This window comes from Lissotriton vulgaris, chromosome 2_1, assembly GCF_964263255.1.
Source record: "Lissotriton vulgaris chromosome 2_1, aLisVul1.2, whole genome shotgun sequence".
Lineage (NCBI taxonomy): Eukaryota > Metazoa > Chordata > Amphibia > Caudata > Salamandridae > Lissotriton > Lissotriton vulgaris.
Window position 1 is genome coordinate 148,415,862 of NC_141687.1, and position 23,055 is coordinate 148,438,916.

The 23,055-nt window shown below is 48.9% G+C and overlaps 1 protein-coding gene across 4 annotated transcripts in view; it reads right to left on the minus strand.

Annotated features, from left to right (window-relative positions):
• Positions 1–23,055, minus strand: part of GTF2I (general transcription factor IIi) — a 1,434,650-nt gene that overhangs the window by 610,151 nt on the left and 801,444 nt on the right. For all 4 annotated transcript variants that reach the window (XM_086954596.1, XM_086954597.1, XM_086954594.1 and 1 more), the window contains one exon: positions 10,349–10,420. In XM_086954596.1, coding sequence (XP_086810722.1) covers positions 10,349–10,420 — 72 coding nt within the window. The remainder of the gene's footprint in view (positions 1–10,348; positions 10,421–23,055) is intronic.

A 23,055-nucleotide genomic window follows, 5' to 3' on the forward strand; every position in this document is an offset into this window, starting at 1 on the left:
GGGGGCTCCTTTTTGGCCATGGAGTAACATGCCTGGATACACAAGATGATCCACCGCGAGATGGTCCTCTTGTGCACCGCCTTGCCCTTCTTAGAGCCCACGTAACCAGCGAAGAGTTGGTCATCCACCCGGAACTGGCGTGTGCGATCTAGATAATAAGAGAGCGCACGTTTTGGGTCCAGACGGTGGAGCCTCTCTTCCTCTTTCGAGGGATGTGGAGGCGGAAAGAAGGTGGGCAAAGTAATGGACTGCCCGATGTGGAAGGCCGTGACAACCTTGGGCAAGAAGGAAGGTCTTGTTCGCAACACAACCTTGTTCGGATGAACAGAGAGGAAAGGAGGTGTAGAAGAAAGAGCCTGGAGCTCACTCACTATCCTGGCAGAGGTGATGGCAACCAGGAAAGCAGTCTTCAGAGTAAGAAGACGGAGAGGACAGTTATGGAGCGGCTCAAAGGGAGCACACATGAGGTAAGTAAGCACAAGATTTAAGTCCCACTGGGGCATCACGAAGGGAACAGGAGGGAACATGTGTGTGATGCCCTTCAAAAACCTATTTGCAATGGGGGACCTGAACAAGGAATGCTGATCCGGTACCCGTAAGAAGGCAGAAAGAGCAGAAAGGTACCCTTTGAGAGTGCCCAGAGCAGAGCCCTGCTGGGCAAGAGAAAGACGAAAGAGGAGAACCTCAGAAAGGGGTGCAGAGAGTGGGTCCACAGCCTTTGCTGCGCACCATGCCACAAATCTGTCCCACCTGCAGGCGTATACCGACTTTGTGAAGAGACGCCTGGCTGCCAGAATGATATCACAGACTTCGGGAGGCAAGTCAAATGGCCTTAACTGCCGCCGCTCAATCTCCAAGTCTGTAGGTGGAGACTGGACAGGTTCGGTGCAGAACCGTCCCCTGCTGCTGCAACAGAAGGTCCTCCAGAAGAGGCAGACGAATCGGGGGATCGACTGACATGCTGAGCAGCTCGGGATACCAGTATCTTCATGCCCAGTCCAGAGCCACAAGGATTACCTGGGCCCGGTCGCGCCTGATCTTCTTCAGCACTCTGGGCCGAAGTGGTTTAGGCAGAAAGGCGTACAATAGACCGCAACTCCACTCGCGACGAAAAAGCGTCTCAGAGCGAGTGCCGCCTTGGAAACTCCAACGCGCAGAACTGATGACATTGTGCGTTCTCTTCTGTGGCGAATAGATCTAACCAAGGCTCTCCCCATTGCTGAAAGAGGCCTTGTGCCAAGTCCGAGTTCAGACTCCATTCATGATCCATCATGCACAGACGGCTGAGTTCGTCCGTCCTGGCATTCAAGAGAGCCTGCCAGGTGTTGAACCACCAGGGTCACGCCCTGATGTTCCAGCCACTGCCAGAGGCGCAGAGCCTCCTGGCATAGGGTCCACGACCCCACCCCGTTTGTTGCAGTAACACATGGCGGTGGTGTTGTCCATGAACACCTGCACTACACTCCCCCGGACAGAGGGGAGGAATGCCTTCAGTGCTAGATGAATCGCCCGCAGCACCAAAAGGTTGATATACAGCCGGTACTCCGCCGGAGACCAGAGGCCTCTGATCTCCGCCTCTCCCATGTGGCCTCCCCAGCCCTGGAGGGACGCGTCCGTCACAACCACGAGCTCCGGGTGGGGTAGGGAGAGGGATCTGCCACTGACTCAATCGCGGTCCGTGAGCCACCACTGCAGTTGTCTCGCAGCACCCTCCGAGATCACGACAAGTTGCCCTGATGCTGGGCCCACTGAAACTTCAGGTCCCACTGCAGAGCCCGCATCCGCCACCGGGCGTGATGCACCAGAAGGATGCAGGAGGCCATCAGCCCCAGAAGCCGCAGCGTCAACCTAACCGAGACTCGGGACAACGGCTGGAAGATTGGAATCAGAGCTTGTATATCCCGAACCCGCTGTTCAGGTGGGTAAACCTGAAACTGCGCCGAGTCGAGAACCGCTCCGATGAAAAGGAGCTTCTGGGAGGGACACAGGTGCGACTTTGGCACGTTGATGGAGAACCCCAGCAAGTGCAGGAGGTCGGCCGTAGTCTGGAGGTGGCTGACGACTGTCTGGGGCGAGCCCACCTTCAACAACCAGTCGTCCAGGTAGGGAAAGACTGACACCCCTAACCTGTGCAGACGAGCTGCGACCACCGCCATCACCTTCGTGAACACCCATGGGGCGCTGGTAAGGCCGAAGGGGAGCACGGTAAACTGAAAGTGCTCTTGGCCTACCGTGAACCGCAGGTAACGCCGGTGGGCCGGCAGGACGGGGATGTGAAAATAAGCGTCCTGCAAGTCCAACGCTACCAGCCAGTCTCCAGGGTCTAGGGCAGCTAAGACCTGAGCCAAAGTCAGCATCTTGAACTTCTCCTTCCGGAGGAAGCCGTTGACGTTCTGCAGGTCCAAGATAGGGCGTAGGCCCCCTTTGCCCTTCTTGGGTACCAGAAAGTAGTGGAAGTAACAACCACACCCTACTTCCGGCCCAGGAACGCGCTCGATGGCCCCCTTGGCCAAGAGGGCTGTGACTACGATTTGCAGAAGTTGCAAGTGATCCGACATGCGGTGGAATGGCTGGAGGAGTCGCATCGAAGGGGAGGGAGTGGCCCATTCGGACGATTTGCAGCACCCACCTGTCCGATGTGACAGTGCGCCAGTGGGAGAGGTGATGGCGAATCCTGCCTCCCACCGGCATCACATGGGCCTGAATACTCGGACTAGGAAGGTTTTGAGGCGGGTGGTGTGGACTGGCCTCGCCGTTATCCCTGACCGCCGCCGCGGTGGTTTCCACGGCCGCCACCGCGCTGTTGAACATTCTGTGGCGCGTGGCTGGCAGCACGTGTGGGGGCGTCCCTTCCTAGGCCACGAAAGGAGCGAAAGGCACCTGATTGCTGGCGTGTGGCCGAGAGGCCCAAGGACTTGGTCGTAGCCCTGGAGTCCTTAAAACGCTCAAGCGCATGGTCTGCCTTGTCGCCAAAGAGGCGACGGCCATCAAACAGCATGCCCAGAAGTGTGGCCTGGACATCGGCCGAAAAGTTGGCGGACCTCAACCAGGCGTGGCGTCGAACTGCCACCGTCATTGCCATCGCCCTGCCCAGTGAGTCCGTGGTATCCAGCCCACACCGGTTGGAATATCGTGCTGCATCTCGGCCCTCCACAAGGGTTTGGGCGAGTTTAGCCCGGACCTCCTCCGGACATTGTGGCAGCACGTCCGCGTCCCACAGGGTGTGGGTGTAGCGGCCCAAGAGACAGGCGGTATTGACAGACCGCAGCCCTAAGCTTAGGGACGAGAACACCTACTTCCCGAACTGTTCATATCTCTTGGATTCCCTATTGGGCGGAGCCGACGGGAATGCGGTCTGGGAAGTGGAGGCCTGGATGACCAGGCTCTCGGGGTTGGGATGGGTGGACAAAAAGCAAGGGTCGCCTGGCGTCGGGCGGTAGCGTCTGGCCACATTCCTATCCACTGGCAGACCTGTGGCGGGCTTGGACCAAGTGCCCACAAGAACGTCACATAAGGCCTCATTGAACGGCAGCAGAGGCTCGCTGGAGCTTGTCTGCGGTTTGAGGACCTCAGTGAGGAGGTTAGGCCTCACGGCCGCGACAGGGAGCTCAATACACTACGCAAAAATGTCCGGATCCAGTCTGACGCCTGGGGATATTCTAAGATAAGGAATCTATGGTAAGGAATCTATCACTAACGTGTCTCTTTCAGATATTCCTAGCAATGGGTGTGTTTCTGGCACGACGACAGGTGGCCTGCAGATGGGGCAGAGGTATGGCGCCTAAATTCAAGGCTTGGATACACGACATGTCCACTCGGCAGGAACACCTTCATGCAAACGCAGACCAATTGCCTCTGAAATCTCGTCCAAAGGATATCTGGGGGCCCCTGACAGCTTATTTATTGATTCAGCAATCGGATGATGACAGTGCGGAGGTAGTTGTGGGGGAGTTGTATGAGGTGTGATCTTGGTATGAGAGGGTGCAGGGACTTTGGATGTTTAACCAGTGGATGCGGGTTGAGGTTGCATGAGGGCGGGGAAGATTACAGACTTGAAATGAATATTTGCAAACGTTATTTGCGAGAGGACTTTTGGACTTTGAACTTCTATGTGGATGTACTGCTTGACCTTGTCTCCCTTTGGTTACAGTTGGGGTGGTCCTGGGGGGTGGGCAGTTGGGGGGGAGGGGAGGACTTGGGGGAGAGGGGGGGGGGGGGAACGTACACCATTGATATTATATGTATGGTTTCAGCTTGAGTTGACGAATGATATTCTGTATTCTGAATTGTACATCAAGCTATATTGTGCAATAAAGATTTTTGGAAAATAAAAAATAAAAAAGGATCAATGCGGTTACTCAGAACTACTTAGGGTGACTTAGCTGAAGAGGCGCCTGTAAAGAGGGCCAACAAAGCCCAAAGGAACAGTTATCTTCGCAAGAAAAGTAGTCTCGGACTGCTTGTCATCGACTTGTATAAAGGGTCCCTGGTGCAACAAATACAGGATGCTAAAGATGCAGTGCGGCTGACAGGGGTCTTCCTGGGGCTATTTCTCAGTCCATGGCCTAGTGGGGTGAATTTGGCTACAGGGGTCAGCTTCCCTCGATGTCTTCTTTGGTCCAGCAGAAGTCCATTCGCCACTGGACTATTGGTCACCAGATACAACTAAACCAGCTGTTCCCTTCTCTTGGCAGCAACTCTTCTACTGGACAGCAGAACTGAACTCCAACGAGACTCCCAGGCCCAGCAGACTCAAATGCAACTTCCAGATGTCGGGTCTCAGTCAGCTGTGAAAAGGAGCGTTGAATGAGTGATCTGGGCTACCAGATCGCCTAGGCAGGCTTCCTCAGCTTTTGTGGCTATGTGCTAAGAACATAAAATCAGCCAACTGACTAGGAGTGTCTGGTTCTGGCTAGGGCCCCTGGACAAGTCTCTGTGAGCAGGACAGGGCAGGTGCAGCCCCTTCCTTTTCAAGCCCATGGAGCAGAAGGTGCAACCTAAGTCTGGTGCAGCCTCTCTCTGCCAGGTCCAAGGTCAGCAGGGCATTACTTCCTAATCCTTTTGTTAAGTCCAAGCAAGATCTTAGTTCTGGGGAGGGGGGTAAGGGTGCCTCTTATGCCCAGAATATGCCTTTAGGGGAGGCTGCAGTTTCTTAATGTTTACTTGGTTCCCTCCCACCTGGTGACAACGTCCTATGAAGTTTTGCATCTAGCTATTCCAGAGCGCTCTATTTGGTCCACTGCCAAGATGGCTACACTCTTCTCGTGGTGTCTAGACCTCGATAACCCGCCCTAGAAGTGTGGCTACCTGGGGGCTACACATTCATGGGAAAAACAATTTGGCCAGTGTTTTCTCCTCTCTGTCCCAGACAGCAACCTGTCTAACCAGACTAAAGAGCAGCCCCTCATGTGTGTTCACCATTTGTACTACAAAGGCAGCTTTCCCTTTGTAACTCATCTCTTGGGCTAAACCCCTTGTGGCTTCCTGACAGGAGGAGGTAACACCTCCTCCATCTGCAGGCCTTTGTTGTTAACTGTCCTGTGAGACATTTACACGTCTCCAAGACTAGTAGAAGGCGTCTCATGGCCAACGTTGCAAATGGTCATTGAAAAACCATGGCAACAAAGTGCCAACTTTCTAAAAGTTGCATGTAGCAAGAAGTTACATTAAAGTTGACTTGGGCATCAAGTCAATGTAATGTAACAAATTGTATGATACCTTAAAGTACAGACTTTAGTAGTCCCATAAAGTTGTTCGCACAGCTGAGGTGTCAAAAGTGTAACCCTGTACTCACACATATTCTACCTTTCGAAATGCTGAAACCTGCCGTAGCACCCAGTAGGCTTGCTGTAGGGGTGACTTTTTAAAATGGGAGGTTTGCATTTTACCATTGCTTTAAATGGCAAAGTCGGTTTAGCAGTTTTAAACTGCACTACCAGTCTGCAATGGCAGGCTGGGAGACATATTTTTCTGTGTCGTACTCAGGGTGACACAGTGAGTTTTGCAGGCCCAAGGGTACCTTTAGTACTATATACTAGAGATTTAGGAGTAAGTTAAGGCGAGCCAACTGGAGTAGCCAATTTAAGATGACACTTCTAAGGGTCACAGCACCACAGTCTGGTTAGCAGGTCCCAGTTCAACCGAAGTCGAAAAGCCAGCAGTATCAGTCCACACAGAGGCATTTCCTTAGAGTGACTATGTGAAACTGCTCAGAAAAGGAGAACGGTCGAAAAGCAAGATCAAGACTTTTTGCTAAAAGAGCATTAATCCTTTCCTCCAGAAAGGGAGGGGGAGGTTTGGTGGGATGTTAGAATGGGATTGTGTGGATTTTAAATAGTGCACTTGCGTCACAACGAAGAGGACCCCCTAGACTGAGGTAGTTTACCCACTGAGTGAGTGGGGGTGTCACTGTTTTGCAGCCAGGAGCACCTTGAGGAGCCAGGTCTGCTTTTTCAACACCCATTTCAACTATAGGTCCCTTCCTGGAAAGTCTGTCCTCTAGGGATCTGAAAGGACAGTTGGTACAAAGGTTTGGAACGAAGAGCATGCTTGCATACAATCCAAACCCGCACACCACCCATTAACCTTGTTTGGTACCTCCCCTGCTAGGTTGTTTTTAAAAAGCAGGTGTATGATGCAGTGGCGTAACGAAACTTGAGGGGGCTCCCCTGCAAGGTACGTGGAGAGGCCCCCTCCAAGCTTAATCAGGAGCTCTCCGGCCGGGTACTGAGCTGAGGGGGCCCCTGAACATGGGTGCCACCATGCACAGCGCGGGCTACGGGGGCCTGCGTTACGCCCTTTGGTATGACTCCTTTTGATTTTTAAGCATCTAATATACCTCGGGTGGACAGATGCTATTCGAATAAGAGGGATGCAGCTACACCGCAGGCCTAAACACGATACCAAAGCCAGGCATACCTGCAGAGGAGGATGCTAGTACTAAAAACCCTCACAGTGGAATCCATTGTGTCAAGTACACATATATTATTACCACTGCTGATGATGATCATCTTATGATGGGCCTCTGGTAGGTGCTTTACCAGCTCCTCTCAGTGGTACTGGTTGTACCAGGAGAAGGGTCTCACCTAACTGGCAATGTGTAACTGTGCGGCTGCCCCAAGTGCAACCAGCTTTCCTGCAGCACTGAGACGCTTATACGCGGTCAGGCTGAAGGAATCTCCTCTGGACACTATGCACAACTAAGAAGTCTGGGACAATTTGTCCATGAATAAAAGCTGGATCATCTGATGGAACCAGATGGAGGAGCGGAACCTGAAAGTTGTCTCAGTCCTCTGAGTCAATTTACTTGCATTTAGGAATTTGAAACAGACTTTAATTTGCACTGGACGCGGATGGCGTTGACTTGGTCTCCAGCCTCAGCATGGTGTGTTTTGTGCCACTAGTAGGAGGATCTAGGCCTCCTCATAGTTCACAGCCTTAGAGAAATGGCCTTTGGACCATCATCTGTTTGTACCACAGGTATAACAGAAGGTCACAATTCCTCTTTCTCAGCGCGTGGCACGTCTTCGGCTCAGCTCTGAAAATGTCAGTCATCTCATATGAGGCTTGCCTTTACAACTTCTGATTAGCCCATCTTCTTTTCCTTAGGATTATTTTGCAGCAGAATGTGAGCTAGGCTTTGCAAGAAATCTCCACATGTATTGGGGAGAGGCAGAGATTGTAGAACTCTTGATGGTCACTCCAGGAATATTTGCCATTACACTAAGGTCAGAAGTGAAAGTGAGTACATTCCATAATGCTGCCCTAGTTGCATTCTCAAAGAAACCTTGGAGAGGGCTCAAGAGGATGGCGGCTCGATTAAGTAATGTCATGAAGTGCCCCAGCCATTAACCATCAGTGCTGTAGCTCAACATTCATATACGTGTTGCGATGGGAATGTGTCCTGCATAATGTATAGTCATGCCCCCTTCCCTGTGTGCGCAAATTGCATGAACGCTTAATGCTGGGCTTTAGAATATGACCCTAGCCTCACAATTATCCAGTATAAGTGTGAAGGCTGACTGACAATGGGTTTTAGACCAGGAGGGGCACACCAAGCAGGCCCTGATAGTAACAGTAGGACTGCTCTCCATGCTACCGGTTTCACATGTGCTGCGTGGTAGTGACAACATACTGTGTTTTGTATTAATAATAGTCTGACCAGGCACTTTTGCCCATTCACGGAGTTATGCAATGCAGAAGTGCCTAAGTGAACCAGAATGACACCAGCATGTGGGTTTCATTTTGTAAGCCTGGTCTCTTCAAGTACACAAAATGTGGGTGAAGTTTCTTTCCCAGACAGAGGAAATGAATTGCTGGAATTTTTGAGACTGGAGAGAAAAACCCTGAAGTGAGGAAAGAGGAAAGGTCTTTCTGATAGAGAGGGCTGCTGATTAATCTTCAAGAGACTACTATTTAGTGGATGGCTAGGGTGAATGGTGGGACTCTCGTATCTCTTATCCTTTAGAAGGGAAGCAGCCCTTTAGACTTCCTGAAGTATGTCAGATAAGGTTGGTGATGGTCGAGATGCAGCCTGCTCACAGCTTTGTTGTTGTTGTAGATACTCTGAGCTGGACACAGCCCTGCTGTGAAGAGCATCTCTCAAGGCATAGGCAGAGTTGGGAAAACAGTCACATGGAAAGTCACATAAAAGTGGGGGCTGCTGACCCAGTTGTTGCTCCAGTTCCAAGTTCTCTATAACTGTGGAGGGGGTGTTTCCCAGAGTACCTGGAGAACGACTGTACAACAAGGGCTGGTGTCTGTCTGACAGCCATCTCCCATAGATAAAGGGATATCAGCGCGGGAGCCTGATCTGGAGGAAGAATGTCTCAATTGTTCTGGAAACCACAGAGTCCTGCGAGAGGGAAGGAGTGCACCGCCCCTGCAGGAGGAATTGACAGTTGAAGGGTGCTGAAAGAGTTGACTCTGCAGTAGAGGTCCAAACACAGGAAGATTGTGTGATCGAAGCAATCAGGATTGTTTATTCAACTTCGCAATCATCAGAGAAGTTGCAGTGCTGCCGAAGAATTGAGAGCGGTCTCCTCATGTTATCACAATCATCGCAGCTAAGGCTCTTGTGACAGGTGTGCAGATTGGACGGCCTGACTGAAGCAAAAACAGACATCTACTTTGCTGAATGTGCTGTGCCCCAGTCACCCAACCAAGTTGAATGCAGCATTTCTGTGCCCCAAGCCTGACAGTCGTCCGCTGAAAAATAAAGATTGCAAACCTGCAGTACACGCCAAAGTACTCCGAGTGAGTAGCGTACCCAGTGTATCCCTCTCCCCCACCCAGTAAAAGAGTGCCCAGATGTTAAGAGCAGGTGTAGCGCAAGATTGTCACCTTGAGTCACACTGTGCCTAAGTTACCACCAGTGCAGCACATTAGGACTCAATGCCTGAACAGTATACTGTTGCTGTGCCTAAGGATAGTGCTTAGAAAAGAGTCATTGCTGCCGGAGCCCTGCACCTGGAACTGAGGACTGCCAACTGCATCTACCTGGACAGGCCTCAGCTTGACTGGCAGACTCACCAGAGGGACGGTACAGGGCTCATCGAACCCACAAGGCACGTCTAAGCTGATGAAACCGCCAGAGCCAAAAAGAGGATAAACACTAAACGCAGTGTGCAGTATTGCATTTTTTGGGATTATAAAGTACTTGCCTTTTTCAAAGTGTAGTAGTATTGAGTGCGGAGTCAGAGTACCACTATACTGAACTCCCTAAGAAGCCTGCAACTGCATCAAATATTGGGGCATTGGTGTGATGACAGGATGATGATAGACGGACTGGAATATAATTATGCAATTATGCAACTCGGGTGGCTGGGAACTACTTGTTTTAGACTGTTTATGGGGCATTTGGCACTGCTGTTTATTGTTTGGGTTATTTTCTCATATATTCTTCACTCCTAAACAGTTTTATCTTGATACTGTAAATGTTGACATCAATACCACTATTATGTCTATTACAATATTGGTAACTCTGGATATACCAGGGCTGATTCGTTTATTAAAAAAGAAAAAAAAGAATAGGCTCACCATTGCTAGCAGGGAGCATCAAGTGCTGAAAGGGTTCCACTTGGCTTAGTTTGCATATCCAGAGTAAAGCTGTGGCCCAAGATCAACCTTCCTGCCCTGTGGCACCCCCACCACTCCCAGGAAATGTATGACAAAATATCTGTTACAAAAAAATATTCAACAAAACAAATTGTTTCCCACCAACAAAAAGCATCCCCCCCAAAAAACGTTCAATGCTTGCAGAGGCTTGGAGGTAAAAATATATGCCTGCTATGCTACACGAATAAGCCAATAAATGTAATGTAGTTCACAGTTTTTTTTTTAAGTTTACCAAATTTTGTGTTGAAAATCTCTTCCACCTGTTTCCTAAGTTTCGTAATTCTGACATTCCAGTCTTCTTTAGCTGTAAAGGAAAAATCAGTAATTAGAATAGGTTTTTACAAGCACTTTGAAAATACATCAAGTACTAAAGTACTTTTAGGAAATTTCAAAAAGTTCACCTCTATGGGTGATTTAGCCTAGTTGAGTCAATTAGGAAAATGTGTTAACTTCACCTGACAACTGCCATATACACCTCCCTGTCGAATTAACAATTACCTATTACCGCATTTTTCCTTAGACCTCACCACTTGCCTAACATGCATGAAGGTCTAAAAGCACTCCACCAGACTACCTCCATTTCAATCTGATAGGAGATTCTTTTGAAAATGTATGAAAAAAATATGTAAATGTAATACTAGCTTCACATGCATGAATTAGGAAGACAAAATCTTTTTTACCTTTAGTGATATTTTTAATGACTGATACTTCGTCTTACCACAGATTTAACTCCTCAGGAATAACGTTTGACTGAAGAGGTGGGGGCGGGGGTGGACTCCAAATCGGAGTGCATGGTGGCAGTGGAAAAGCAGTGCCACAGGTCAGGACTTAAGATATTGATAGGTTAAGAAATTAGAAAACATGAAACACTGTTTTTAAGAGATTTCAAATTCCATGAGGTTTGTACTGGCAGTTGCCTCTCAGGGGCAGATGTCGGATGGACGGGAGTCCGTCCGACATCAGTCAGGAACCGTAACTGACGGATCTACTGTCGTCGGTTACGGACCTGCAATTATGATGCGACCGAACCCTGTTCAGTCGCACTCGTATACTACACAATGGGAGCATGCATTCCGAACAGGATGCATGCTTGCATTGTGAAATTCAGGGGTGCAGGGATCAACAGGGGCTCGCACAACTGGGGGCCCCCAAAGACCGTTTTGGACTGCCTTTTCATGCGGAAAGACCGCTATGAAAAGGCAGTCGCACTCCCTCGGTCAGAAAAAGGCAGACGGGGATTACTGAAGGGTTTCCGGGTGGCGGATGGGCTCTCCGAGCCGTTCATAAGACATCTGGAAATAAGGGTTGGATTCCTTTCCGACCGAGCCCATAGGAATGGCTCAGTTGGAAAGGAATCTGAATGGCACATTCCGATGCAGGTTGAAGGGCTCCGACCGTCGGTCGGAACCCTTCCGTCTGACATCGGAATCGGCCCCTCTGAGTCCATTGTTTTTGATGGCGACTATGCACTGTGACTAAACGTACTGCCATTTGTCTCACATGACCAAGACCACAGCCAGGGAGGCAGGACTGCAGCTTATGACTGTAATCAAGTTCATTACGATGTGGAAACAAGAAATCAAGTAAGTAGCTATTTCCTATTTATTGGGGAATCATCAATGATAGTCACACAAGTTATAATAGAGCAGTATGCAGATCCCCAAACACTGCTGCTCTCAATTATAAGAGAAAATGAAGGAAAGTCTCAGAAAGTATTAAACCGGTCTGAAAACCAGTCAGGCAAACAAATTCTTAAGTGAAGCTTGAACTACAATAAAGTCAGCACCTGTGTCTGAGTCAAGACAACAGTGAGTTGTTAAAGTATAAGAGCTTTTTTAAAATTAGCTTCCCAATAAAGGTCCACAAACAGATTGTTTCACAACTAGGTCATAGAAGCTTTTTTCCCTCTGTTTTAATGAACCTTGGGCTTTAGAGGCCGAAGCTTATTTGCCAACTGATAAAGCAATGCACGCACATTTCAAAGAGAGAGACAGGTTTGAGGCTGCTAAACCACATTTGTTTGTTTCCAAACAGTAGCTTATAACGCCTAACCTTTAACAAGTAGATGAGTTCAACTGGTGTAGAGGTCTACTACAAAAACAAATACTGGTAATGGCTTGAGCAGTACGAAATTCTGAAACATCCTTTGGTAAAACTAAGGGCGAGTTCTCGTTACTGTCCTATTGTAATGAAAACATGTTTATACTTCAACAGCAAAGAGCTTGCAACTCCTCTCTTTAGGCAAAAGTGATTAATATTAAAAAGGCTGGCAAGATGTTGCAATGAAGCTTTGCAGATGAGTTCATAAGGCTGACCCAAAAATATTGCCAGAACCAACATGACTTTCCAAATAACTTTCAAAGGTGGAAAACCTTTCAAAAAGGCCCTTACGGACTGCAATTTTGAAGTAGTTTGGTGCTGCTTGCCTTTTTTTAATGCAGTTATCCCATCCATTTGGATTTAATGAAGAAAATTGCAGCTTAGTCTCTGGCATATAAAGTAATTCTAGCAGGATCAAATCTTCTTGATTAAGATGGGATCCAAATTATTCTGAAACAAAACCTCTGACACTGGAAAGCATGAGAGGATATAGCGGTTTGCTGCTTAGCATCCTTCAAAATGTCCATACAATATTGAGAAATATTCAAATGGGTGTATTGACTGATTTCATTACAAAACCGGAGGCTTCCATTATGCTTTATTCCTCTAATGCAAGCTCCACTCAGCCACTGTGAATTATTACATCACAAACGAAATTGTTCTAGAACAGAATACAGCTAGACCCTAATAGGCATGACCACAATACAATCAAGTAAATGCGGCTCCACACAGTTATTTATCTCCAATTTTGTATCTGTAATAACTTTATATTGTTGTCTTTTTTTTTGTTAAAGTATACAGGTTTACAATTTACGGCGACCCCGGGAGCAACGCTGCTTTTAAAATTACTTGGACACTTGTCTACTTGTTCTTAGCCCGCCTACCTGCTTCGTTGCTTGGCGCTACGGAGCCAGCGCTTCTGCTCTTCCTGGCTGCTCCTGTCCTGCTCGCTGACCCAGACCGCCACCGCTGATCGCCCCCTCCCTGCTGACTCTTGGAGTGGGACGGGCGGCTCCACCATCTTGGGCGGGTCTGGGCTCGGCGCTGCAGTTCTTTGGCCCCTCCCCCCTCGTCAAGTACTTTAGGCGGTCAGCTGTTAGCGCGCCTATCCTGCATTTCACCAGAACTCCCGAGGCGACTCCGGGAGCAACGCTGCTTTTAAAATTACTTGGACACTTGTCTACTTGTTCTTAGCCCGCCTACCTGCTTCGTTGCTTGGCGCTACGGAGCCAGCGCTTCTGCTCTTCCTGGCTGCTCCTGTCCTGCTCGCTGACCCAGACCGCCACCGCTGATCGCCCCCTCCCTGCTGACTCTTGGAGTGGGACGGGCGGCTCCACCATCTTGGGCGGGTCTGGGCTCGGCGCTGCAGTTCTTTGGCCCCTCCCCCCTCGTCAAGTACTTTAGGCGGTCAGCTGTTAGCGCGCCTATCCTGCATTTCACCAGAACTCCCGAGGCGACCCCGGGAGCAACGCTGCTTTTAAAATTACTTGGACACTTGTCTACTTGTTCTTAGCCCGCCTACCTGCTTCGTTGCTTGGCGCTACGGAGCCAGCGCTTCTGCTCTTCCTGGCTGCTCCTGTCCTGCTCGCTGACCCAGACCGTCACCGCTGATCGCCCCCTCCCTGCTGACTCTTGGAGTGGGACGGGCGGCTCCACCATCTTGGGCGGGTCTGGGCTCGGCGCTGCAGTTCTTTGGCCCCTCCCCCCTTGCCACATCCCCGGACTCTTTCCCCCATGTGTCGCTACTTAATGGTTACCCAGTCCCGGCCGTGCAGCGGACGCGCGCAGCGGGCGCGACGAAGGCGCGCCGAAGTTGCGCCTAAGTTAAGCCCGTCTGCGCCCGTCCGCGACAGGCCGGGACCAGGGGCCACACCCCCTGCCCTTTTTGTAGCTTATACCTCCGCACAACTCCTAGCTTTCAATGCTGTTTCCCCACTTTCACCCTCACTCTTGCACCACCTTGACACACTTGGTATTCTCGTCTCTCCTCCCCTTCACTTGACTCCGCTTCTTTCTAGCCCCACTAGCACTACCCCCCTAGCTGCTGACCCCCCCTCTGCCTTCTATTCCTCCTCCCTCTCTGCCTCTGCCGCTGCTTCTGCCATATTGCTTAACACCCGCTCAGCGGCCAAACATCAGACGGCTCTCTTTAATCTTCTTACCTCGGACTCCCCAGATTTCCTTTTTTTGACCGAAACCTGGTTCACCGCTGACTCCCTTCCCGACCTCTTAGCCATTCTTCCTGACACCTATTATGCCCTCCGGGCTGATCGTCCGGACGGCAAGGTGGGGGGAGGGGTGGCGATGATCATTCGGTCAACCCTCAAATTCCAACTTCTTAATTACCCCCCTATCTCTAATGTGGACTACCTAGTGGCCCGCTCTCTCAATCTACCTGCCCCCCTCACTGTTGTCCTTGTGTACCGTCCTCCTCAATCTATGCCCTCTTTTGTAGCCTCCATTCAGGACCTTATGGCCACCCTTGTGGTCAATAATTCTTCCGTCCTATTGCTCGGCGACTTTAATTATTGGCCGGGTGATCCCAGGGAAGACCTTCCCTCGAAAGATTTCTCAGGCACTCTCCAATGCCTAAACTTCACTTCTCATATCTCAGTTCCCACTCATGTCCAGGGTCACATCTTGGACCAAATCTGGTCCTCTCGCCCCATTGTTTCACCCCCTCTTGTCTCCCCATGCGTCTGGTCGGATCATTTTTCCATCTCCTTTGCCATCCACCTGGGAGTGGTTGACAAGTCTCCCCTCCCCAAGAACATCTCAGCCCGCAATTGGAGTCGAACGGACCTTGACTCTCTCTCGCTCACTTTGGCTTCATCTGTCCCTACCCTCACCAACCTTTCTCTTGATTCTCAGGTCAATGCCATTGGCACATGGCTTTCCGCCTCCTGCGACCTTGTCGCTCCGCTTAAAAAGATCAAGGCGATGCGTCCTCATGACGCGCACAAATGGTTCTCTCCAGAACTTAAAACCCTTAAACTCGACCTAAGGCGGTCGGAACGCCACTGGAGACGGAACTATTGCCCCTTGTTGCGCGCCAAATACAAATCACTCCTTGCTGAATATAAAAAAGCGATCCTGGCGGCTAAAACCGCCTATTTCTCTGAGAGAGTAGCTCTCGCGAATAACAAATCCCGTGAAATCTTCTCTCTGGTCTACAATCTTGCCACCTCTGATCGCTCCACCCCCAGTCCGGTTCCCTCACAGTCCCTCTGTTCTTCACTCAACGATTTTTTTATTGATAAGATTGTTAAGATCAAAGCCAACATTCCCACACTGCCACCACCCCGCCCCACCTGTCTTTCCATCTATCCTCCCTCCTCCTTTTCCTCCTTCCCTCCTCTCTCCACTGAACTATTTCTAAATCTACTGATCAAAATCAAGTCCGGTTCCCCCATGGATTGCGCGCCAGCACGCATTCTTAAAACCCTCTTCACCACTTGCTCTGGACCTCCTCTTGCTCTCCTTAACTCCTCTCTGGCTCTTGGATCTGTCCCCTCCTCTTTCAAATCTGCCATAGTCCTTCCGATTTTAAAGAAAACTGGCTTAGATCCCTCTCTTCCCTCCAATTTCCGTCCCATCTCTCTCCTTCCCTACCTTGGCAAGATCCTCGAGGCTCATGTCACTTCTTGCCTCTCCTCTTACATTGAGGAGAACAGCCTCCTTGCATCCCACCAGGCAGGATTTCGCCCGGGCCACTCCACGGAGATGGTGGTCCTCGCAGTCTTGGACGAGCTTAAGGGGAAGGCTGATTCCAATCTCCCCCAAGCTCTGGTCCTTCTCGACTTGTCCGCTGCGTTTGACACGGTCGACCATGCCATCCTTCTCGACCGTGTCAGCGCAGCGGGCATTCGGGGCGTGGCCTTTTCCTGGCTGGCGTCCTTCCTTCAGGATAGGTCCCAGGCAGTTCATCTTTTCGGTTTTTCCGCTCCTCCCCGTCCTGTCACTTGTGGAGTTCCCCAAGGCTCTTCTTTTTCCCCTCTCCTCTTCAATCTCTATATTCACCCCCTCATCACTTCTCTTCTTGAGCTGGGGGTCTCTGTGTATAACTACGCAGATGACCTTCAGCTCGTTTTCGATCTTTCTTCCTCCCCTGACTCTCTTCCCAAGTTCTGTTCCACTTTAGTTTTCATTTCTGACTGGATGTGCGCTAACCAACTGAAGCTCAATCCAGATAAAACTGAACTTGTTCTCACTGGTGGCTCTTCCAACCCCTGGACTCCCGCACATTGGCCCCTCTCTTTTGGTCCCCCCCCTGTTCCCTCTTCTTCTGTCCGCACTCTTGGCATCAAAGTCAGTCATGACTTATCCATGCACAGTCAGATCAGCTCTGTTGTGTCCTCCTGCTTTCTTTCCCTCCGTTTAATCCGGAAAATCTCCCGCTTCTTCTCCTCTGATGCTCTCAAATCCATAGTCATGGCCCTCGTCATCTCTCGCCTTGACTATGGGAATGGCCTGTACGTGGGCATACCTGCTTACGAATCTCGCCGCCTACAGGCCATTCAAAACCAAGCTGCTCGTCTCATCCTTTCCCTCCCCAAATCCTCTCATATCACCCCGGCTCTTAAATCACTTCACTGGCTCCCTGTCCGTCTCAGATCCTTTTTCAAACTGGCCTGTCTAGCTTTCTTGGCTCACTTTCGCTCCGCACCCCTGTTCATCAACACTCTTGTCTCTTCTCATGCCCCTGTCCGCACCCTCCGTTCTTCCTCTCTCTCTCTTCTAAACACCCCTCGTTTTCGCAAATCCAGAACCGGGGGAACTCGATTCTCAGTCCTTGCCCCCCAGTTCTGGAATAGCCTTCCTCTCTCTATTCGCTCCATTCCCATCTACTCCCACTTTCGCAAAGCCCTTAAAACCTTCCTCTTCCTTCAGGCATTCCCCTCTTAATCTTCCCTGGGTCCCCTCTGCCGAGTTCTTGATCAGGTCCCCAGCGCCAGGAAGCCGCTTGGCCATCGCGCGCTTTATTAAATATTTTATTCATTCATTCATTCATTCATTCATTCGATTTCCTATTAATTGAAAAAGCTTAGCGCTATGTTATTTTAATATTGGTCAAAGCTTATACAGTTCTTACCGATGTCGAGGGGCTAATTAATCCTTCAAACAGTTTTTCTGGTTTGGTTAGGTGCTCTTACCAGTACATTATGTCTGATGCTGAAACGGATGGCCCTGACGCCACTAATCCTAATGAAGAATTACTTTAAAATAAGAAATTATACAACACATATGCACAAGACCTTGTAGCAAGTCATGTTTAATAAGCAGTCCCTAATCTCTGATTGGGATTGATACTTGGAAATCACCTCAGGAGGAGAGCCTGATTGACATAAGACAGGGGGCAAAAGACAAAAAAAGTTCATAAGACTAAAGTGGCAGCTTCCATGAGCATATTGGGAGATCCAGGGAACTCAAAGCTTAATGGAGGTCTAAGCACCTCAATTCATACTGGGAGTTCCAAGTGCCTCAACTCTTACTGGAGGTCTAAGCACCTCAACACATAATGGAGGTCTTAGCACCTCAACGCATAATGGAATCCTGAGCACGTCACCGCATAATGGAGGTCTAAGCACCTCAACGCATAATGGAGGTCTAAGCACCGCAAACAGATCAGGAGGGCAACGCACCTGAAGAGTCTTAGGTGTCCTAAACGGTATAACTAATAAATGTGTCTGAAGCGGCACACATCTTAAGTGCTCAGAGTACAACAGAAGATACTACCATGGAAGATTAAGAGCATCAGAGTGAAGAATTACTCAATGAATACATATGCTTGACCTGGATCAGTAAGATATGGAAATTGAAGGCCGCTTCACAGAGGAGGAATATCGGTCATCCTCTAAAGGGATAATAATAGGTCCCCTTGGTCAGGAGATGTTTTCCCCACATAACATCAGGCATTAGAGAAGTGCCAAAAAGTGGCCTCACGATCATGTGGGGAAATTTATTAGAAGGTGGATAAGAAATCCCCTATACAAAGAGATACATAACTTCTTGAGAGCCAAGTGCTCTAGACCAGTGATCAAAGAGAAAGTTTGTCTAACACCGAACCTGGATCCTGAACTTATCACCTTTTTATTCAACCTGTGGAGAGACCCCAGAAAAGGTATGCGAAGATCGCTTAAGGCCTGACAAGATCGCCTTTTCGACATCCTAGACCCCCTAGCTAGAATAATCAGCATGGCAGAGGAGGCCCATATTAATGGGACCCCAGAAGATATTAATCTACTTAGCGGTTGGAGCCAGAGAGCTTTGATGCTCCTAGGAAACGCCTATGCATGGGCGGTGGCAGAACGGTGTAGGGTTGCCCTAAGCAAAATCATCCCAAAATTATAAGACATGGCGTATAAAGAACTGTCTGAAAACCCCAAAGGCCTCCTGTTCAGAGAGGATATGATTAAACAATAGGAAAATATGCGGTCACATCTATGGCCTTGGACAAAGCACAGACAAATATGAGAAGGGTTTTTAACCCTAATGTTTTTGGTCAGGTCAGAAGAAGGAGCCTTTCTACTGGCCGAGGTACTCAAAGGCCCAACTTCAGACAAAGAGGTTGCAGTAGAGGTCACCAGCCAGGTACCTCATGGTCTTTCTACCCCCAACAAGGACAAACTACTAATACCAGAGGCTTCAAATCCCATGGAAAAGGGTCCAATTTTCAGAATGAGTAAGAACACTTCACATATTTAGTTTTTCCCAGTAAAAGTGGGGTGGGGGGTGCCGACTCAAGTTCTTTTTCCACGCTTGGAAATTAATTACACAAGACCCTTGATTCCTGGACACTATTCAGGGCTTCTAAATCGATTTTGCAGAGGTTCTGGTCCAATCCTCTCTTCCAAGAGTACTGAAACCTACCTTATAGCAACAGAAGGTGGTAGAAGAAGAGGTGGTCTCTATGATATAAAAAAGGTGCAATCATAGAGGTTCTTTGGGAACGTTAGGTTTTTGTAAGTACACTCTTCCTTGTGGAGAAAAAAGACAAAGGATGGAGACCAGTTATAAATCTCAGGGACCTGAACAGATGTCTAGTCTACAGACATTTCAAGGTGGCGGGAATCCATCTCTTGAGAGACATTCTACTAGAAAAAGACTGGCTCATGAAGTTGGACCGGAGGTTGCCTACTTCACCATTCACATGGCCATGGAATCTCAAGGTTACCTCCAAGTTCATTCGGAATCACCGTTTTTTTCACTTTCAGGCACTTACCTTTGGCCTATCCTCAGCTCCTTTGCTTTTCACCAAGGAAATGAGAGTGGCGGCTTTCTTTCTGAGACAGAAGGGGGCTACGGTTAATTGTTTATCTAGACTATATTCTCATAATGTCCCAACATCATTCTCAGGCTTTAAAGGGTCTGCAATTGGTGGTAAATCTTCCATAGAGTTTGGGTTTCATAATAAACAAGGAGAAATGCATTCTGGTTCCTTTCAGGTCCCTAGAAGTTTTGGGTTTTACAATGGACAGAATAAAGACCAGTCTTCTGTTGCCAGAGAAGAAAATTACTGCGATTCGAAAGGAGATAAGATTTGTGTTGAGACAGGACTATATAACCTTGAGACCTAGCCAGGCTCCTAGGTCTCCTTTCCTCTTCTATTTAAGACATACCCAGGGCCATTACATTATCGAGCTCTTCAGAGGGTGAAAGTGAGAGCTCTAAGAGAAGGATCATGGTACGGGGACAGGGTGATCCTAGATCAAGATTGGACTGGTGGTCGGAGTACATGGATGCCTGGAATGGCTAGGCAAACTTTGGGAGTTCCCCTGAAATATATAGTAGAACTGGAGGCAGGCCTTCATGGCTGGGGCGCCCGTCTGGACAGCCAGAACAAAGGAGGTCCATGGTCTTACATGGAGAGATCCCACTATATAAACTATCTGGAGTTGACAGCAGGTCTCTATGCTCTAATGAACTTCAAACACTCCAGGCAGAACTGTCTTGTGTCTGCAGTGGCACACACATTGTTTAGGGGGTACAAAATCCTCAATCTTGTCAGATTTAGCCCAAAGAATTTGGATGTTCTATCTAGAACACAAGATCAGCTTGAGAACAGAATACTTTTCTGGAGAAAAACAATATCTCAGCAGATTAGAACCTTAGTTTCTTGAAAGACTACAGCGACTGGAAGCAAAATGATAGCTGCTTCAGAAGTCTCTGTCACTTATGGGATCCTTTGGCGGTGGATCCCTTTGCAAGCAGGTTGACATTTCTACTGAAGCACTTAGCTGGATGCCAGACGCGGGTGTTCAGACAGTCAATGCGTTCCTGCAACCCTGGAAGCGAGCCCAAGTTATGCCTTCCCCCTTTGCAATGATCCAGAGGGTTCTCCAGAAGGTAGGACAGGAGCAGTGTTCCCTGGTACTAGTAAATCCCTTCTGACTGTCTTGAGGCTTGGTTCCAAACAACCTTGGAATTGGCCGGAGATAATCCCTTGCTTCTACCGGCAGGGGAAGTCCTTTTAAGGGACTGTCTTGACGGGTTTTTTGGCTCTATTTCGGAGTGATGAAGACTTTAAGCTTGCTCACATCTAGGATCTGTATTCTTACCTTGTGTTGGCCCTTGTAAGCCCTTTTTTCCAGACCTAGAAGAGGATAGCTGCTTTATATGATGATAGATCCCTTATTCTTGATTCTAATCCATCTATTGCCTATTGGCTTTGACATAATTATGTGTCCTTTCATTATCCTGCCTATAGTAGAGGGTGGATCCTGTGGTCCTGACTTTATATTACATATTGGTATGGTTTGTGTAGGTACTCTGACAGAGCTAAGGGTTATTTCATCCTTCTCAGGCCTACAAGGCCCAGAACCAGAGAGACTCCATTTTGTCTCGTGCAGAGGCAGAGTGGGATGCTTGTAGGTGAGAGGCAATGTTTAGCTTTGAGGTGTTATGTGCTTGGAGAGAACCAGCCTTAGCCGGCCCTTATCGGTAGACTGTATTTTTCTCTGTGTCGAAGACACCACAAAAGGCTGGCCAGCTGGGAGTGTGTCCTTGATGCGGAGTGGTGCAGAGATCTGGTGGGCGGCAGGCTGCTGACTGGAACTTTCCACTAGGAAAGAGCATTCTATATTAGTGAAGTGCAGAGGCGGAGTTAGTTAGTTGAGTTGGAGTTGCAGAAAGAGCTGGAGAGAGTTCGAGCGAGAAGGAGTTGAGCTGGAGCTGCAGAGTCAGTTGAGTTGGAGGAGCGGAGAGAGTTGAGCTGGAGCTGCAGAGTCAGTTGAGTTGGAGGAGCGGAGAGAGTTGAGTTGGAGGAGCGGAGAGAGTTGAGCTGGAGTTGCAGAAGGAGTGGAGAATCAGAAAGAGTTTATGTTGAATTGGAGCAGAGGAGAGGAGTGGAGTTGCAGGAGGAGAAGAGACAGAAGATGCTCGGAACAGAGAAAAGACAGACAGAAAGTCAGTGAGCTGGAACTGAAGGAAGCAGTCAGAAGCAGTTACTTATCAGGAGGAGTTGTGAATAGCTTGAGTCTGAAGTAATGCCTTTTAGAAGAGACTGAAGTTATATCGTGGATTAATCTGTGGGAGCAGCTGGAGTGAATTGGACATTGGCATGGAGACAATCAGATAGAGTGAAGAAGCTAGTGGAGCGAACGATTATCAGAGCGGCAGAAACCATTAGACTGAAGTTGGAAGGTGGAGAGAATTCGTGGGGGAGAGGAGTCCAGTGCAGAGTGATCAGCGCATATGTGTGTCCAAGAGTGCAGGAGAGGATCTAAGACGAGCTAAGGCACAGACGAGAGAGAAGCCCAGATGACAGCTAGAGCAAGACTTCATACTCCCTAGGTGATATGGTTCTTTAATTTTCAAATATTAACCTTGTCCTTATACTGTATGTCTAATCCCTTTTCTTTCAGCGGTGTGTTATAGTTCCTGTTAGTTATAGAGACCCCGCAGATCTGTGTCCCATTCTATTGTTATTGTAATAAAGATACCCCAGTTCTTAGTGAACCAGTGTGCATGTGTTGTTCTTATGATAGAGAGCGTTTAAATCAGGTAATAACTCTTGCATACAGTGTGTGTTTCTTGTTATTAAAGCACAGGTAACCTTTCCTTCTAGTCAGGTGTTACAGCCAGAACAGATGCTGCCCCATATCCGGTAAGTGGCCACTGAATAATTAGGGAGAGAGAGGAGCCCTTGGGCTAGAAGAACATTAGTACATTAAGTAATTCGGCCATCCCATAATATTATTGTAGTAGCGAACCTTTAGTGAATAGTGAGAGAAACTTCCCAACATAGAGAGAGAGAGAGCTGAAGGTATTCATAGGAAAGTGATCGTCGTTGGTAAGCAGCGTTAAAGCGAGCATCAGGTGGAAGCCTGATGTGTAGGTCCGCCGGATTGTGGACCGGGCTGTGAGTTAGAGAACACTGGGGAGGACACCAGTGTCTAGGTCCGCCGGATTGTGGACCGGATAGGAAGGAAGAGAGCACTAGGGCTGCAGCCTAGTGTGTAGACACGCCGGATTGCGTGTCGAGTGAGCACTGATGGTGATCAGTGTGTAATGGTAAATAATCAGAACTGCCCCAGGGTAGATTAGTCTGGAACCATGTGGTCGCGAGACTATGAGGTATGAGTGTGGTGTAGGGCATGGACGTCCTTAGTAATCAGTGAGTATTCTTAGTAATCCCTATAGATTTAGTGGTGTTTCTACTGATATGAGCTTGTATATTGCGAGTTCCCCATCCTCAGGTAGGTACCCAGGTGCCTGGATAGATGGGTCCTGAGAAGGGAGGTGGTTACGTTTTGGCCAGGTTGGTGTTGCTCTGGTGAGCTGGTTCTATCTGGTCTGAGAATCTGGTCATAACAGGGACATAGATGGAACAAAACACCA